Here is a 13222-nt window from a genome sequence, read left to right as displayed (position 1 = left end):
TTTTTTACGTTAATGGTTGCTTCATTTACCTAGATAGTTAAGGAGTCCAGCTAGATTTCTTCCTCTACCCTATTCCTCCTCCTGTATTTATTCAATTACTAAGTATGCCAGTCTTATTTCCTAAACATCAACTTAATCAAGCTTCTTTTGCTCAACTCCATGGTAAAGTCTCAATTAATTTTGATATGGATTATTGCAACAGCTTTGTAAGTAGTTTCTTCTTTGCAGTTTTTCCCTCTTTTCAAACTATCTTTCACAATGTCATCAGAATGACTGAGGAGGCAAACCCTGTGCACACATTTCTTTTATGGCTCATCTTCAGGATAAAAAAGGTCTTAAAGGTCTTAAGTCACTTGCCATTTGCTTCCTTTCCAACCTGTCCTTCAATGTCTCTTACATCATACATTATGTTTTTTTTTTTTAAAGAGAGAGAGAGAGAGAGAGAATTTTTCAATATTTATCCCTTAATTTTTTTTTGGCGGACACAACATCTTTGTTTGTATGTGGTGCTGAGGATCAAACCGGGGCCGCATACATGCCAGGTGAGCGCACCACCGCTTGAGCCACATCCCCAGCCCTACATCATGATTTTTAACACTTGGAAATCCATTCACTCTTCAATTAATTTATTTGACAAATTATTAATTACCAGATATGTAGTAGACACTGTGTCAGAATTTATAGATATTTAAAAAATGAAAGATATTATTATTAGCTTCATTCAAGATCTCTCAGTCACCATACATCCCTTGTTTCAGTTTCAAACATATGAAGTTTATGAACATAGGACAAAGAACAAACTCTTCTTTTTCAAGTCAGCATTAAGAAAACACCTTATTTCCAGATCTTCCTCAGTACCTCCACACTTCTCTTTAGTGTGATTAGGAGCATCATCCCCTGTGCACCCTGGTACCATTTCTGTAATAATGCTTTCAGACAGTACTGTAACTTGTGGATTGGGTTTTTCCCATTAGGTTGTGAGTTTCCTGAGATAAGAGCCTTATTGTATCCTCAGAGGCTGGAACAATGCCTGAACTGTAGAAAATTTCATTCAGTAGATATTTACATTTCATGACCACAACATATATAGTGATCACAGTGTACAAATTTTTGTTGTTATGTGCATTCTTCAAAGGAATAGCAAACAAAAGCTAAAACAAAAGTCTATATAAGCATACTTATTTGCTATAAAATTATTCACATTATTTTTCTTCCTTTAAGGCAAAATTTGTTAATGTAGATTAATTATTAAAAACATATTTTTATAGCTTTAAAGGAGAACAGTTACTAAGAATTTAGACTATACAGAAAGGAACTAAAAACAATTTAAATTTTAGGGCTGGAGATACAGCTTAATGATAGAGCACTTGTCTGGCATGCACGAGATTCTGGGTCCAATCCCCAGCACTATACACATACAAAAAAATTATAATAATGTATGATATATTCTCTTCTATAGCTCTTAGACATAACTACACTTTTAAATCAGAAGTCATATATTTTGTTTTTTTCATCTAACAGTATATTATGAATCTTTTAATAGGTCATTTATTTATCTTTTTTTTTTTTAAAGGGAGAGGGGAGAGAGAGAGAGAGAGAGAGAGAGAGAGAGAGAGAGAGAGAGAGAATTTTTTTTTTTTTAATTATTGGCAGACACAACATCTTTGTTGGTATGTGGTGCTGAGGATCGAACCCGGGCCGCACGCACGCCAGGCGAGCGCGCTACCGCTTGAGCCACATCCCCAGCTCTCATTTATTTATCTTTGAAACAATTTTAAACACATATATATTTCACCCATGTAGCTATTTCATAATTATACTATGTTTAGGTAAGTGTAACATATTACAACCATAATTAGTGTGGCAAAACATCACTATTATAAATAATGCTGGGATAACATCATCGTATGTAAAATATCATATACATTTCTATCTCTACAGGATCCATTCTTAGAATGGAAACAAATGGCCAAGAAGCATACATCTTTAAAGGTTCTAGATACACATTAAACAGCTTTCCAGAAAGTTTCAACACATTTCCATTTATATCTATATTAAATTACACTGCTTATCACTCGTTAATCCTTAAAATTTACATTCATATAAAAAGGGCATGTATATATATTTTTTAGAAGAGTGATTGAAATGTACATGTAATAACAATGCCTCATTTCCATATGGCCACATGGTCACATACCCACTCTTAGCTAGTTCTCACAATAACCCTATGAACTAGGTACTACTGTCTCTACTAAAGTTGGAGAAACTGAGGTACAGGTAAGTTAATTTTCAAAGAGCCTAACTATTTTTAAAGTTCTCTCAGGAATTCCCTTCCAAGCCGTCAGAAAAGGGGGCTGAGAGAAAGCAGCAGGTGAAGTGCAGTTATTTCATTTTTTCCCTCCTTCCTTTCTAGCTAGTGTGCAAGCTGACCAACAGCTTTTAACAAACGGTGCTATATTAGGAGTTTCATCTGTATCAGTATCAAACTGCCTCATTTGGAAACTCAAGTAATTCAAATGGACTGACAATCCATTCGGTTGTAATGATTCTACATATTGTTGTTCCTAAGTCAAAGTTTTCTTCATTCAGAAGAGTATCAATATGACCATTCAGGTCAAAAGGCTAAACTTATTACACAGTGTAAAGTGGGGTGATGGAAATGGAAGTAGTCTTTGAGATGGTTATCCAGAATGGCATATTGATTTTTATGGTCAAAATAAATAAATAAATAAATTCTTACCTTAACTATCAATCCTTTTGAGTCAACCAACCATATTTTTTTGATGGCTTTCTCTTTTGGTAAACCTTCTTTCTCCATGGCCATAACAATCAAGTGTGCAATTCCTAAGGCAGCCTGAAAAAGAGGTTATGAAAATAAAAATTTCAGAAGTTGTTTCATGTGATATATTATCAAGGGTTGACGGTTCACCTGATTTTGTCTTTGTTAATAAGGAAGTATAAAATGGCTCTGAGCAAAGTATTTTTGTCACATTGGGTTGAACCAAATAACAATTATTAACTTTGACTACAATAGCACCACTATTATATGGTTTGCTATTTAGCCACACATAAACCAGTGATATCCTTGATTGTCAGTATTTTTAATCCTATTAATATAATCAAGATTTGTTCCAATGGGAAAACACTGAATTTAATGAGCTGGTGAAACTTGCTCATTGGACTGTACTGTTTATTGTCAGGCTCAAGCTCTTTTAATTAAATTTGAAGAAGGAAGACTAGTCATTGGAATGGGAACTTGACCATTAGGTAAAGGAATGAAACAGACAAAAAATATGTGTTCCCCAGTGTTTATTTACTCTATTTGGACAAAGTAAGTACTGTCAAATTCCCAGTGAGATTAAAGAAATCAACTCCCTTGGAATTTGGTAAATTTTTTGAAATCAATGAAATCTCAATATCTTGTCAGAAACAAACAGGTTTTGAACACACAACTTCTTGACTGCTGATTATCAAGATCTGATCTGTGCCATTCATCAAAAACCTTTGCAAATTCAAAGAAGTTTACCAAAATTAAACACAGTATGTCAGAATCCACAAAACAAAGAATTCAAATGTTAAAGCTATTATTTAGGCTTGATTTTTATTTCAATTTGAAAGTGAATTTGTGATTTACATTCTGAATACTTATGTCTTGGAATTTACGTTCTAGTTCATTTATTTTGTTTGAAGCAAAATGAACAAGAAAAATGAAAAACAATATAATGTACCTAAATTTCCACAGAGTGATATAGTGTTCTGTTTATTTATAATTACATTAAACTTAAAAATTTAGTTTCTTAAATGTGTATGTATATGAATATATATATACATACACACATATGCACAAAGTATTTCCCCATTTATTAATTCTACAGAGACTATAACTAGAGATATTTTTGACAGTTTTCCCACAAGAAAACTAACATTTTAATTTCCATTTGGTGGTTGAATTATTATTACTGGAGTCTAATTTTATTTCAAATGATTAAATTATTCACAATGATAACAGGAAACAATATAATTTGGTTTTGCTACAATCTCCTTCCAACATTATTTTTTTCGTAAAAACATATATAGTTACATATGTGCACATTTAATTTTGAGTTAAGACAACTTTTGAATGTGACACTGGAGGATACTAAAAATCAGCATCAGATATTCCAGCTTGAATACTTAAAGACATAATTATACATGGGAAGCTTATTTTTCCTCCATGACACCCTAAATATGCACAATGAAAACCTATGATGACATTTGATAATCTTGCAAACTTAAAACTTTGGAAAGTATCTTCATACCTCTATACTAAAGTCTCCTATGAAAAATTAACATGCCACAATACTTAGTTTGAGAAACTTCAATAAAGCCAATAGTTGTAATATGCTAAAAACAATGAAACAATATTTTGAAACTTAAATTAATGGGTAGTTAACACTAATTATACATTCATTAGTTTAGGAGAACATGACTATTATGCAAGGCAGGTACCTCTCCAGCTCCTTGGAATAGTATTGTTTGATCGGATAGTTTGTTCTTGGTTATTCGAAGAGCTGCAAGGAGACCTGCAACTGCAACAGATGCTGTTCCTGAAATAAGTAATAAATATCCTTGAGTAATCTTCATGTAGATCCTGCCAAACTCTAAGGCTTTATTCACATCTTGAAATCCTCACACAACAGTTTAGCTGGTAGAAAGAGAACCTGAGATTCCTTGCTTGCATATGAAGTGAAATTCTCAGGCTACTAACAAATATTTTAAGATAGTAGCTAACTACTATCCTTGAAAACTTTCCCAAAAATTGTGACTTATTTTGATAATGCAATGAATAAGAGCACAGGTTCTAATTTGGATTCCAGCTCACCCTGCTTACTAGTTGAAAGGATTTAGAGAAAGAACTTTGTATGTCAGTACCCTTTTCTGTAAAAAAGAGTTTTACTATATGAGACAAGAAAAACAGTAAGTGCTATTAGATTCTTCCACCTAAATTACTATTGAGGTTTTGAAATCTATTACTCATCTTTGTACAAAGGAGGCACATAATAAATGCTTGTTTATAATTAAGATGCTGACAGAAAATTGTTTTTGATATATTTCGAATTTAATGTTTTAGTTTTTCAATTTGAAAAGGTAACAGTCGCAATTAAAATGATGTTATGGCATTCTTTAATTGGCTTTCTACCTAGATAATCATTGCTAAATCCCATATGTGCTATTATATAAAATTAATGTAAAGTTTACTTGGGATAAAAATTGCATTTTTCTCACCACACCTCACAGGTATAGAAACTACACCAGTTCTAATTATATTACTTCACCATATAAGCTTTCACAGATCACAGAGCATTTCTCTTGCTTTGAACATAGTGATAAAGTTCAGCATCTTTATGGCTTATTCCTGGAATAAAACCCTGCAGTTTTTTGCATTACCTTCCAGCTATATCTACATTTTACCCCTCAAGTACCATTCTCTACCTGTTTCCTAGATCATTTGACTGAATAGTAAAGCCTAGTTAAACTTCAAATGCCCTTATTTAGATAAAATCTAGATCAGAATAGGTTTGATGAATGACACAATGATAGAGTATTATATATGCCAAATACCAAAGATATTCAACATTTCACCACCAGCTTATTTATTCTTTTCCATTTTTGATTTGTTTCCTTCTTGGATAACTAGGTAGTAATAAATAACTATCACAATAAATAATAATTATTGAAGGCCTACATGTTTCTTTTAAAAAAAAATCTTTTTAGATGTAGATGGACATAATACCTTTATTTTATTTATTTTTATGCAGTACTAAGGATCAAACCCAGTACATCACACAGGCTAAACAAATGCTCTGACTGAGCTATAACCCCAGCTTCTACATGCTTGTTGTGTGTGTTTTATTTAGAGACACAAGGTGGATTACAAAAATAAAGTGCTTAAAATTTTGAGTCACCACTCCAATATTATAAATTGTGACAAGTCATAGATTATACAAAATTCACTCTTCTATGCATTACTTAAAATGGAATACTGTGTAAAAAATTTGGCTGATCCATATAGGGACTATACACTGACAGAATCAGAGTGATGTCAATGATGTCCCATATACCTGGATTCATTAGAATTATTAAACAGTGAAAGAGAATTGATATTAGAGAGGTTCAGACATTCAGTTAGTGAGGTAATTATCTTACAAACAGAATTACAAGATCTTTCTATCTTGGGTTCTTTTGAAGTAAACTGGCCAGAAGTTCAGATGTCAGGAAATCCTTTCCAACTCTAAGATTGTATAATCTCAAGGGTTTCCACAGATTCTACCAACATCACAAAATTTAACCAGTTAAAGAGTAAAAGTTCAAGTTTTATCAGCATTCACTGTATTTACATTATTATTCTGATTTTAAGTAGAACTGAGTATTTACAGTCAGACAAACAAAATATTCCAAAACAGTCTAACTGTAATGTGGTGACTTATCTTCATATGGTTTTAAAACACAAAATGCTTTAAGTTCAGACATATCACCCCAAATATGGCAAAATAGTATACTGTATCCATACTGGATATGGGAACCTTATATTTAAATATATATTCCATAATATTTCCTGAGGTATAATAAAAGCCCTAATCTTTTTTCCACAGAATTAACAAAATCAGAAAGATACTTCTCACACCACTAAAAATTTAAAAATTTAACTTGTTCATAATTCTTGTACATGGATTGCCTGCTACTATCTTGATTTAAATTTCACTGTAAAGAAGAGAACAAATGTGGAAAACTTAAATTTCATAAAACTTTTTATTATACATTATTACACAACAGCTTTTGTTTTCAGGTTAAAAAGTAAAATTTTAGTAAATCTGACATTTGTAGGGCTTAATATATAACACTGTCAACATGATAATAAAGAGATTGAATCTTTCTTAAAATTTTAGAAACTTTTACAGGATGGAAATCCCTAGTCCAAAAATAAAAAATCCAGAGTGTTCTAAAACCTGAAATTTTTTTGAGCAGTGATATGACATCACAAATGGAAAGTTCTATACCTGACTTTATGTAATGAGTTGTAGTGAAAAAAACTTTAAAAATATTTAATCAACACAAAAGAGAGATAACAGAGATATAAAAAACCAAAACAAATTTATAGAAGAGAGCAGAAACACAGCAATCAAATAGAACTGGAAAGTAGCGTGAACATCATGAAAAAACAAGGGAAAAAAGGATTACAAACAATGCAGGACAACTTAAATCTACAGGAGGACCTAGAAGCATCAGAAACAGGGATAGGGAAAGAACTCAAGGCATAGCTAACTCAGATGGAAAGGAATATTAGAGAAGACATGAGACAGCAAGTCCAAGCAATAAAAGTATATTTTGAAAATGAATTAAACAAACAAATTCAAATGGCAAAGAACGAGCTTTACCAGGAGATAGAGATCTTAAAAAAAAAATCAAACAGTAATCCTAGAAATGCAGGAAACTATAAACCAAATTAAAAACTCAAACGAGAATATTACAAATAGACTAGATCAAGTAGAAGTCAGAACATCAGATAATGAAGACAAAGTTTATCAACTTGAAAAGAATATAGTCAACACAGAAAAGATGCTTAAATCCCACGAGCAATCTATTCAAGAGATATGGGATGTCATAAAAAAACCAAATCTGAGAGTCATCGGGATAGAAGAAGGCACAGAGAATCAAACCAAAGGAATGGACAACCTATTAAATGAAATAATTCTAGAAAACTTCCCAGAGATGAAAGATGGAATGGATTGCCAAATCCTGGAAGCCTACAGGACCCCAAACATTCAAAACCGTAATAGACCAACTCCAAGACATATAATTATGAAGATAGCCAACATACAGAACAAGGAGAGAATATTAAAAGCTACGAGAGAAAGGAGGCAGATTACACTCAGGGGTAAACCAATTAGGTTAACGACTGATTTTTCATCACAGACTTTGAAAGCGAGAAGATCCTGGAACAATGTATTTCAAATGCTGAAAAATAATGGATTCCAACCAAGAATACTGTATCCAGCAAAATTAAGCTTCAGATTTGACAATGAAATTAAAATCTTTCACGATAAACAAAAGCTAAAAGAATTCGCAGCCAGAAAACCAGCACTGCAAAGCATTTTGAGCAAAATACTACAAGAAGAGGAATTGAAAAATAGTGCCCAAAACTAACAGCAGGAGGTATCTCAGTAAAGGGGGAGGAAAATAACCAAAAAGTAAAAACTAGCCAAACTAAAATAAATAAATAAATAAACATGACTGGAAGTACAAATCATATTTCAATTGTAACCTTAAATGTTAATGGCCTAAACTCACCAATCAAGAGACATAGGCTAGTAACCTGGATCAAAAAAACAAATCCAACAATATGCTGCCTTCAGGAGACTCATATGATAGGAAAAGACATACACAGACTGAAGGTAAAAGGTTGGGAAAAATCATATCACTCACATGGCCCTCGGAAGCAAGCAGGAGTGGCCATACTCATATCGAATAAAATCAACTTCAAACCTAAGTTAATCAAAAGGGATGAAGAAGGACACTATATACTGTTAAAAAGGAACCATCCACCAACAAGATATAACAATTATCAATTTGTATGCACCAAACAATGGAGCTGCATCATTCATAAAACAAACTCTCTTCAAGTTCAAGAGTCAAATAGACTACATCACAATAATTATGGGTGACTTCAACACACCGCTCTCACCATTAGACAGATACTCTAGACAAAAGCTGAATAAAGAAACTATTGAACTCAATAGCACAATCAATAACCTAGACTTAACCGACATATATAGAATATATCAACCATCATCAAGTGGATACACGTTCTTCTCAGCAGCACATGGATCCTACTCAAAGATAGACCATATACTATGCCATAGGGCAACTCTTAGTAAATATAAAGGTGTGGAGATAATACCATGCACCATATCTGATCATAATGGAATGAAACTGGAAATCAATGATAAAACAAGGAAGGAAAAATCCTACATCACATGGAAAATGAACAATATGTTACTGAATGATCAATGGGTTACAGAAGACATAAAGGAGGAGATAAAAAAATTCATAGAGACAAATGACAATACAGACACAACATACCGGAATCTATGGGACACAGTGAAAGCAGTTTTAAGAGGGAAATTCATTTCTTGGAGTTCTTTCCTCAAAAAAAGAAAAAACCAACAAGTAAATGAACTCATACTACACCTCAAAAACCTAGAAAAGGAAGAGCAAAATAACAGCAAATGTAGTAGAAGACAAGAAATAATTAAAATTAGAGCAGAAATCAACGAAATTGAAACAAAAAAAACCATTGAAAAAACTAAAAGTTGGTTCTTTGAAAAAATAAATAAGATCGACAGGCCCTTAGCCATGCTAATGAAGAGAAGAAGAGAGAGAACTCCAATTACTAACATACAGGATGAAAAAGGCAATATCACAACAGACACTACAGAAATACAGAAGATAATTAGAAAGTATTTTGAAAGCCTATATTCCAATAAAATAGAAGATAGTGAAGATATCGATAAATTTCTTAAGTCATACGATCTGCCCAGATTGAGTCAGGAAGACACACACAATTTAAACAGACCAATAACAAAGGAAGAAATTGAAGAAGCCATCAAAAGACTACCAACCAAAAAAAGCCCTGGACCGGATGGGTATACAGCGGAGTTTTACAAAACCTTCAAAGAAGAATTAATACCAATACTTTTCAAGCTATTTCAAGAAATAGAAAAAGAAGGAGCTCTTCCAAATTCATTCTATGAGGCCAACATCACCCTGATCCCGAAACCAGACAAAGACACTTCAAAGAAAGAAAACTACAGACCAATATCTCTAATGAACTTGGATGCAAAAATTCTCAATAAAATCCTGGCGAATCGAATACAAAAGCATATCAAAAAAATTGTGCACCATGATCAAGTAGTATTCATCCCTGGGATGCAAGGCTGGTTCAATATGGAAATCAATAAATACTATCCACCACATCAATAGACTTAAAGACAAGAACCATATGATCATCTCGATAGATGCAGAAAAAGCATTTGACAAAGTACAGCATCCCTTTATGTTCAAAACTCTAGAAAAACTAGGGATAACAGGAACTTACCTCAACATTGTAAAAGCTATATATGCTAAACCTCAGGCTAGCATCATCCTAAATGGAGAAAAACTGAAGGCATTCCCTCTAAAATCTGGAACAAGACAGGGATGCCCTCTATCACCACTTCTATTCAATTAGTTCTTGAAATACTAGCCAGAGCAATTAGACAGACAAAAGAAATTAAAGGCATAAAAATAGGAAAAGAAGAACTTAAATTATCGCTATTTGCGGATGACATGATAATATATTTAACAGACCCAAAAGGGTCTACAAAGAAACTGCTAGAGTTAATAAATGAATTCAGCAAAGTGGCAGGATATAAAATCAACATGCATAAATCAAAGGCATTCCTGTATATCAGCAACAAAACTTCTGAAATGGAAATGAGGACAACCACTCCATTCACAATAGCCTCAAAGAAAATAAAATACTTGGGAATCAACCTAACAAAAGAGGTGAAAGATTTATACAATGAAAACTACAGAATCCTAAAGAGAGAGATAGAAGAAGATCTTAGAAGATGGAAAAATGTACCCTGTTCATGGATAGGCAGAACTAACATCATCAAAATGGCGATATTACCCAAAGTTCTTTACAGGTTCAATGTGATGCCAATTAAAATCCCAACGGCATTTCTTGTAGAAATAGATAAAGCAATCATGAAATTCATATGGAAAAACAAAAGACCCAGAATAGCAAAAGCAATTCTAAGCAGGAAGTGTGAATCTGGAGGTATAGCGATACCAGAGTTCAAACTGTACTACAGAGCAATAGTAACAAAAACAGCATGGTACTGGTACCAAAACAGGCAGGTGGACCAATGGTACAGAATAGAGGACACAGAAACCAATCCACAAAATTACAACTTTCTTATATTTGATAAAGGGGCTAAAAGCATGCAATGGAGGAAGGATAGCATCTTCAACAAATGGTGCTGGGAAAATTGGAAATCCATATGCAATAAAATGAAACTGAATCCCTTTCTCTCGCCATGCACAAAAGTTAACTCAAAATGGATCAAGGAGCTAGATATCAAATCAGAGACACTGCGTCTGATAGAAGAAAAAGTTGGCTACGATCTACATACTGTGGGGTCAGGCTCCAAATTCCTTAATAGGACACCCATAGCCCAAGAGTTAATAACAAGAATAAATAAATGGGACTTACTTAAACTAAAAAGTTTTTTCTCAGCAAGAGAAACAATAAGAGAGGTAAACAGAGAGCCTACATCCTGGGAACAAATTTTTACCCCTCACACTTCAGATAGAGCCCTAATATCCAGAATATACAAAGAACTCAAAAAATTAAACAATAAGATAACAAATAACCCAATCAACAAATGGGCCAAGGACCTGAACAGACACTTCACAGAGGAGGACATACAATCAATCAACAAGTACATGAAAAAGTGCTCACCATCTCTAGCAGTCAGAGAAATGCAAATCAAAACCACCCTAAGATACCATCTCACTCCAGTAAGACTGGCAGCCATTATGAAATCAAACAACAATAAGTGTTGGCGAGGATGTGGGGAAAAGGGTACACTTGTACACCGCTGGTGGGACTGCAAATTGGTAAGGCCAATCTGGAAAGCAGTATGGAGATACCTGGGAAAGCTGGGAATGGATCCACCATTTGACCCAGCTATCGCCCTCCTCGGACTATTCCCTGAGGATCTTAAAAGAGCGTACTATAGGGATATTGCCACATCAATGATCATAGCGGCACAATTCACAATAGCTAGACTGTGGAACCAACCTAGATGCCCTTCAATAGATGAATGGATAAAAAAAATGTGGCATCTATACACAATGGAGTACTACGCAGCAATAAAAAATGACAAAATCATAGAATTTGCAGGGAAATGGATGGCATTAGAGCAGATTATGCTAAGTGAAGCTAGCCAATCCTTAAAAAACAAATGCCAAATGTCTTCTTTGATATAAAGAGAGCAACTAAGAACAGAACAGGGAGGAAGAGCATGAGGAAAAGATTAACATTAAACAAAGACGGGTGGGGAGAAAGAAGGGAAAGCATATGGAAATGGTAGGAGACCTTCAATGTTACACAAAATTTCATAGAAGAGGATGTGAGGGGAAAGGGGGGGGGAAACAAGGGAGAGAATTGAACAACAGCAGATGAGATAGAGAGGGATGATGGGAGGGGAGGGGAGGGGGGATAGTAGGGGAAAGGAAAGGTAGCAGAATACAACAGTCACTAATATGCCGTTATGTAAAAATGTGAGTGTGTAACCGATGTGATTCTGCAATTTGTATTTGGGGTAAAAATGGGAGTTCATAACCCAATTGAGTCAAATGTATGAAAGATGATATATGATGAGCTTTGTAATGTTTTGAACAACCAATAAAAAAAATATTTAATCAAATTACCTTCAAGCTATGTGTATATGTATATATGAAACAAATTTTATGTTTAAACTTGATCCTATACTGAAGATATTTCATTATGTATATGCAAATACACATTACAAAATCTAGAAATGTCTATTCCCAAACATTTTGAACAATGGATATTCAACCTACATTTGTATCTGTGTATAATGTGTCTTTAACATAAACAGAAGTTGCCAGTTGTGTTGTGTTTGTGCTATGATTGTAAATATCAGTCTTATCTTAAGAATGACCTCTCCTAATAATTTGTTAAACAGAATTACTATATAAAATTAATGAGACCAAAACCTACTATGAATGTACAATTATAATGCATTGATTTTTTTAAAATGGTATAAAAAATCAGTGAGACCAATATGTAATTAGAAAGTTATAATCTTCAAGTACTAGTAAATAAATAGGCCAGATGATAAGAACGAGCAGTAGGAGGAGGAGTTCACCTAGACTAGGTTCAAGGCATCTAGAACACATACTGCCTGAGCACAGAAGTGAGGGATTCACCAGGGTCAAGGACCTCAGAAGGGAGGACATACTAAGTAGGAAGAGCACGTGCAAGACATAGAGGCAGGGATGATGACCTGCTAAAAATAGGAGAATGAATATAAAATTTAGTATTCCTTCTCCCCAACAAAATCAACTAAAAAAACAGAAAACAGATTTTTTAAAAACTGGAGAACAGAAG

General features: G+C 33.6%; 1 protein-coding gene across 1 annotated transcript in view; it reads right to left on the bottom strand.

The window, feature by feature from the left end:
- Me1 (malic enzyme 1) overlaps positions 1–13222 on the bottom strand; it is a 167229-nt gene that overhangs the window by 28951 nt on the left and 125056 nt on the right. Inside the window, 2 exon segments of the mRNA XM_046432042.2 lie at positions 2741–2854; positions 4489–4586. Of these exon segments, the coding sequence (XP_046287998.1) occupies positions 2741–2854; positions 4489–4586 (212 nt within the window).

This window comes from Marmota monax, unplaced genomic scaffold (assembly GCF_021218885.2).
Source record: "Marmota monax isolate L192 unplaced genomic scaffold, Marmota_monax_Labrador192_F-V1.1 WCK01_AAM20220418_F8-fsc00013, whole genome shotgun sequence".
Classification (NCBI taxonomy): Eukaryota; Metazoa; Chordata; class Mammalia; order Rodentia; family Sciuridae; genus Marmota; species Marmota monax.
This window is presented reverse-complemented; position numbering and strand designations above follow the sequence as displayed.